The sequence below is a fragment of the Rhodnius prolixus genome, unplaced genomic scaffold (genome assembly GCF_049639745.1).
Source record: "Rhodnius prolixus isolate KJV_2025 unplaced genomic scaffold, Rpr scaffold_2, whole genome shotgun sequence".
Classification (NCBI taxonomy): Eukaryota; Metazoa; Arthropoda; class Insecta; order Hemiptera; family Reduviidae; genus Rhodnius; species Rhodnius prolixus.
In genome coordinates, this window is record NW_027411592.1 from 8646138 (window position 1) to 8653308 (window position 7171).

The window sequence follows — 7171 nt, forward strand, 5'->3', positions numbered from 1 at the left end:
TAGAATCTGTAAAAAGTTTTGTATTGTTGTTAACAATATTAGAGTAAAATCTTTGCGCAGTAGGTTTTCATTGATTTGTTTTTCTCCTTGAGTACTTTATATCTTCAAAAATAAATGTCCAACCTATACAGTTCCTTTCAGTCCAATGGCCTTCACGTATGTTTCCTATCTTACTCTCCAAATTCCCTACGTCAGTGAAGTGATCCACACCGATCTGTAGAACTTCCACGCCAGACCAACGAAACTTCCGAACCTTCTTGTCAAATTATTTTCGAAAGTATAATGATGAAAGTATGATAATGGTTCTTGACGTTTAGACGATATTGGCCTCCGAATCTCCTTGTTTCCAAACCTTTTGTGTAACCTAGAAAATGCCAATGCTAGTGTCTCTTATTTCTTCTACCCAGTTATAGCGCTGAGCTAGCTCGATCACCACCTTTGTACATACTATATAGATGAATATTAGGCGCCACGGTAGCCGAGCGGTAGAGGCGAGACCTGCGAAGCTAATATGTATTGTGGTACTGGGTTCGATTCCCGGTCTTAGGCCTTGGATTTTATTTAATGGTTAATAAAAGAAATTTACAGTAAAGTATGTTTGCTAGTCGCCTCCGTCCACGACACCTAATTGGTAGTTGGACGTTAAGCCCCGCCTGAAAAAATAGGCGATTACTTTACTTTATAGATGAATATTTAGAAAATACCAAATATTACAAAATTCTTTGTTTTTTTTTAGGTGAAGTCTGAAAAGAAGATTCCACATATGACAGGAGGTGGGCAAAATCCAGAATTACCAATAGTGCTTGCTCCGCAAAAATTTATGGTAGATAATAAGAAAATGTCCACAACCACTGGCACAACCACCGGATCTATAACAGTATGTCAACAGTCTCCTTTACAGAATCAACAACAGCAACATCCAATGCGCCAAACATTTCAAAAACGAACTAAATCTAGATTGGCAGCAAGGTTTAGCGTACCGCCTACAACACCTCCAGCAAAGGAATAGTGCGTTCTATTTCTCTGATTCTTTTCTTTTTTTTTTTTAATAAAATAGAGCCATAAATAGGTTTTTTTTATAAAAATCTCCCCTTCCCCCAAAAAATAAATGACAAACTAATTATGGCGCGCATATTGTTGTGAATGACTCGTTCTTGACCTCATCGTCTTAATGCATTTAATTTTGTCCAATTGTTCCCTTACACGTGCCCCCAATTTTCAATTTGAAAATCTGAAAACAGCAAAAATATTATCAACATTCTATTTTAAAAAACAAACAAAAAATTTACAAATTGTAATTTATATGCTTTTAAGTTTTTATAATGAAGGAGGTATTGCTTTTTATAGTTTAATACTTTATAAAATTATTGTAATATAAATTCTAAAAATAGTTTCCCCATTAAGATAAAAAAAAAAACTATTGAAATTTTAAAATTAAAGTTTTCCGCGCCCCTACCCCCTAATTTGGGATGTAATTAATTGTGAACAGGAAAATTCTTTTTTACGTTTTTAACGTCAAACGGCTGGATTAGAAAAGTTTTGTTGAAGAAAATATTTAATGTTATTTTAGTTACCCTTTGTTTTTGGCTAAATTCATTGTGATGTCTTCCTTTCATCATCATGAGCAAAATCGACTTTGAAAAGCCATCGACTTAACATTCTTTTGGTGTTTCAATTCATGATTTAAGATTTATTTGGTTTCAGATATTTCAATTCATGCTTGCGAGCATTCTTTCATTAAAAAAAACTTATCTTAAAATAAGGTGGGTCACCCCAATATTCGCGCTTGTGTATTCTAAAAGACTTTAAAAAAACAGTGATTTGAAAATCCATTACAAACTACTTCTTCACTTCTCTCTTTTCTTAATTTTCTTCTTTTTATAACTCTACCTTAATGCTTTCTGTGAGAGAGAAGCTTTCCATATTTGCCTATCCTAAATTCATAGCCCCCTTTCTTCTGCCTTCTCCTGACCTACCTCTTGGTAGTTCTGTTGAAAAATCAAGTTCTCCAACAGTTTCCTCATTTCTCTGCCTCATGTACTTTTCTTCTAGGTCTTTCTCATCCGCTGGGACTAGATCTTAGTTACAATCGGGAACTTAATTAGTTAAAATAAAAACGGAAACCTACTATTTCCATAAAGGGTGCTTACTAACTTAAATAAATCAATTAATTCTTAAATTTTTGACTCCTTGTTATATAAAAAAAAAAGATGTATACTAAAAAAATAAATTTATACAAAAAGAAAATCAATATTATGTATGTGTGATAATTGGAAGTATTTTTTAGCTATAGTTAGTTATTAAAGTGTTTTTTGAAGATAAAGTAAAAAAATAAGAGAAATTATATTTATAAATAAATAATAGATATCAATTTAAGAAAAAAATTAAATAAATTGAAAAGAAAGAGCATCTAAAATATAGAATATGTATACATTATTGATTAAAAAAGGAAAAAAATAAGACATTAAAATAAAAACCACATTTTTTTTTCTGGTTGGTAAATTCAGTGTTCGATTTATTTATGTTTCATTTTCTCAAATGCCTGTATCCTGAATTCTATTTTAGCCTTAAGCCCACCAGGTTTTTATCTATTTCAACAAGAAAATGGCCCTAATTTTGACGTTATAAAAATGTACACAGCTAACTTAACTATGTGTAGAAGTAACATTTTTTACCGTAAATTTCCTTTCTTTTTTTTCATCGTGATTCTCTGAAGGAATTTTCCTTTTTTGGCTTTCCTTTTTAAATACCATCTTAAAAAGTAATTTGCCATTTCTGTCCCTTTGTTATCTAAGATCCATAAAAAATTTACTGTTTTCTAAAATCTAGAGTCAAATCTAAAAATGATCGATTTATTAAAAATATAAATAATAATATTGAAGACAACCTTTAGTAAAAAAAAAAAAAAAGTTTAACTAAATTTGAATATTTTCCTCTGAATTATTTCATTTTGAAAAAGTTTTGTGAGTGTGTTCATTCTCATAAGATTTAGAAAAAGAAGAAAAACATCTTTATTTGTCTGGCAGCTTATTTATTCTTCATAAAAATAACGTGCAATGTGGAATTCATGGTAATGTATGGCTAATTAAATTATTCAAATTTTGCTGTATTTTCTTTAGCAGTTTTCGTTTTAGTCGTTGTTGATTTTGGTCATCTGTCTGATTCAGTTTTACTCTTTAGCTTCTGTACTTTATAGAGAATTTAGAAGTCTTAGTGCTTGTTCATCCCGTATCATCTGACGCACTATCTTTCTTTAGAACGGGACCATTAACCTGGCGGCACTTTGGTTGAATTTTGAGGCAAAACTTTTGCACCGAGCTCGAAACACATCGCACTCTTATACACCACCAAGAAAAAATCTAAATTCGCAAAGGAAAAGCCACAATAAGCAATTAAAGTTTTTTTCCCGCCAAATAAAATTTGGCCGGATTTGATTGCAACTTACTTCATTATGTTAAGTACACACAGGGGCGGCTTAACCTATAGTGCAGGGTGTGCAATGCACACGGGCGCCGCGGCTCTCCCTGAGACAGCTAAGAGCATCGTCTTGGACCATCATGGTACAACAATGTTATGACAGAAGCGGCCAGCCAGCGCGGTGGCGGCAATTATCAAATGCGAGCGCCCTGTGGGCGGCTTTTTTTCGAACATTTTGTTTCAACTCAAAGTTAATAGTTATAGCCGCGGGGGGGGGGTCAGGCCTGGGGGGCGCCAGGGTTTCATTGCACACGGGCGCTACACGAGCTAGAGCCGCCCCTGAGTACACTTTGCACTCCATTGCACCACTTTAAAAAATTCTGTAACTTAACTAATTACGGAGATATGGCCATTCAAAAGATCAAAGGAATTTGCCGCAAACACTGAATTTCGACCCGGGACTTCGTATACAGCTAGAGGAGAGCTAGAACCACAAAAAAAATCTAATAAAATATGCACACATACAGACATATAATAAATCAAAGTGCTAAAAAAAGCATTAACTTGGCGGCACTTTGGTGGAATTTTGGGGAAAAAATTATTGCACCCTGCTCAGAACACTTTGCACTCCTATGCACCACCAATAAAAAAGCTGGCACCACCAAGGAAAAGCCTCAATTTTCCATTTAAAGTTACGCGCGAAATTTAAATTAAAAAAAAAATGAGTTTTATTTGCGGGAAAATTGGAGCGCTTTTTTCCAAAATAGCAAGTACTAGTATTAGAACAACTAGCCCCACACAGGAAATGCCCAAAATTAGCATATCTCCAAAGTAATTTACAAATTACTTAACTGATTTTCCCCCCAAATTACCTTTAACCGGAAGTGCCTTTAATTGAATTGAAACTCATTCCATTTTGTTCAGCTTAGCTAGCACCAATATGCGCTACAAAAAGAAATTTTGAATTTACACTAAAAGCTGAGATATTGATAAGAAAAGATGCACTGACAGACGTGACCATTAACTTGGCGGCACTTTGGTGGAATTTTGAGAAAAAAATTATTGCACCCAGCTTTACTTTTACTTCTTTAGCTTTTAAAATTACTTTGGAAATATGCTAATTTTTGGCATTTCCTGTGTGGGGCTAGTTGTTCTAATACTAGTACTTGCTATTTTGGAAAAAAGCGCTCCAATTTTCCCGCAAATAAAACTTTTTTTTTAAATTTAAATTTCGCGCGCAACTTTAAATGGAAAATTGAGGCTTTTCCTTGGTGGTGCTAGCTTTTTTATTGGTGGTGCATAGGAGTGCAATGTGTTTCGAGCTCGGTGCAAAAGTTTTATTTCAAAATTCAACCAAAGTGCCGCCAAGTTAATGGACCCGATTTTTTTCCTTTTATTGTCTTTTTCGTAAAAAAAAAAAAAAGAAAAGATTTCTTATGATTAGTTACGATTAGTAATTAATAGTTAGTATAGGCATTAAAATAATTTAAATTTGTTAAGCTGGTGGGTTATGCTAAATTCTATTTAAAACATCAAGACATTTAAAATGTAAGGAAAATGTTTTTGTGATAAAACTTGATGGAATGCGGAATACTCCTAAGTCGTCAAAACAATATTTCTAGCAAAATCCAAATTTGAAAGTTGGTCGTCATTATTGCAATAAACCATCAAGTCTTCAATACAAACCACACACAAAAAAACAACAAATTTTTCAATATTATACATTTAAATGATTTATATTTTTAGTAGAGGTTTTTATTACGAATGGAGCAGCTTCATTTCGTACTGACAATATGACAGCTCTCACTGCAAAGCTGGATACCATTTTGGAGGTTGGGGCGTTTTAAGATTTATTTAATTTATTTTACGTTTGATTTGGTTAATATTTCAAAGTAGGTTTTTTGTTTGATGAATGCCTCCGAAGATTCAGTTCCCAATTTGGCAGATGAGGTTAAGAAGGCACACGATTCAATTTCAAGGTGATTAACATAGAGATTAATCCATTATGTGAGAGTTTTTCACAAAAGTTGAAAATTAAAACCAAACAAAATTTATGTTTTCAGGATGATATTGAATGCGAGAACATCACTAGGTGAAGAAATTACAACTAGTGTAAAACAATATTATGATATAGTGCAAAAATAAAATCTGTACCTCGGAGGGAAAAGGCACTATGTCACAAAAAGTAAATTTTACAGGGGAGCCAAATGAAGATATTTTTCCAAATTCATTTTTTGTTCTACTTTTCCGGTTATACTCTTTCCTGTACTTCTCACCATAATTATTATAGTTGGTATGGCCACTTATGCCCATGTAGTGCCTTTTACCCTTAAGTAATGAAGTATCATAGTGCTTTTTAAAAATACATAAATCGCTTAATAGTAAACATAGGACATAGTGCTTTACACCTCTAGAAAGAGCAACAAAAAATTTGTAAAATGATGCCAAAATCTGAAAATCGAAAAAATGGACATGGTGCCTTTTCCCTCCGAGGTACTTATAAATCTAGTATTACAAGTGAGGAGAGAGAATTAAATGAGCTAAGAAATCGTTGTAGAGCTATTACAACATAAAAATTCTACAGATTTAGTGAAATAAACTATTTCACAGCCTATTCAACTTTTTGTGAAAAACTCTCACATAATGGATTAATCTCTATGTTAATCACCTTGAAATTGAATCGTGTGCCTCCTTAATCTCATCTGCCAAATTGGGAACTGAATGAATCTCCGGAGGCATTCTACAATAGAGTTAAAATCTAAGGGTCAGCTGCTGGATTCGAACCCGGGACCTCCGCGTGGGAGTCCAGTATGCTAACCTCATAGCTAATCCCTTCCCTAAAATGTAAGTTGTTCACTTAAATATGTAACAGAGTGGATGAGTTGTCCAATAAACGTGCAAAAGTACATTTCCATGCTATCTAGCGGCGACTTGTGAAACTACAATCTTTGTAGAGTTCGTTCAAGCGTCTCTTGATGACAGCAATTTACTTTCGCTGTACAAAATAATTCAATTTTCCCCTTTAATTTTATTAAATTTTTAGATCTTCAAGTTTAACCTATCGTAAATCAATAACTTAATAAATAAACCTTTCTTTGTGTAAACTTGTTCTTCATAATAAATTAACTCTATTATTTATTCCTTTTTTTTCAAATTATTAATATTAGCTGTTTTCATATCAAGAACCCTTACGCACATTTCTCACAGAAGGGTCGAATATACTCGGCACCTTTAGCTCCATTTTATTTTGTTAATTTCATAACCATTTCTTTCTCACTTTGGACATACGTACATATCGCTAATCAAACCAACATTCATACAAAATCGCAAAACTTTCATCTCCCCATCCTCATTCAGACTACATTCACACTTTAAAAAAAATTTAAATTTGTAAATTAACAGCATGACAAATGAAGTTAAAAAAATAACTCAAACATAACGCACGGCACGTCGGCGGGAACTACATTAAAAAGTAAACAGTAACGGTATTGTAGCAAAAGTAAGTCAAAAAACTGTCTTTGGCGGACACCAAATTTGCTTCGTTTATTTGAAAAATGTTTGATGGTTAATTTTTATTAAATTATTTTTAATGATTTTATTGTACTTAAATTTAGTTTTAAAGGATGATTTAAAATCTATAATACAATAGGTTTCAAGGTTTAGTTTTACTGTTAATAAATTTTAATGAAAAAAGAAATATTTTAGAAGTAATTTTCTTATAAATTCTAGATAAAATTGCTGTTAGAGAGAGTGG

The 7171-nt window shown here is 32.8% G+C and overlaps 1 protein-coding gene across 5 annotated transcripts in view; it reads left to right on the forward strand.

The window, feature by feature from the left end:
- Positions 1 to 1046, forward strand: part of pcm (5'-3' exoribonuclease pacman) — a 30963-nt gene extending 29917 nt beyond the window's left edge. For all 5 annotated transcript variants that reach the window (XM_074117706.1, XM_074117707.1, XM_074117702.1 and 2 more), the window contains one exon: positions 737 to 1046. In XM_074117706.1, coding sequence (XP_073973807.1) covers positions 737 to 1009 — 273 coding nt within the window. In that variant the 3' untranslated portion in view covers positions 1010 to 1046. The remainder of the gene's footprint in view (positions 1 to 736) is intronic.
- Positions 1047 to 7171: the final 6125 nt, after the last annotated feature.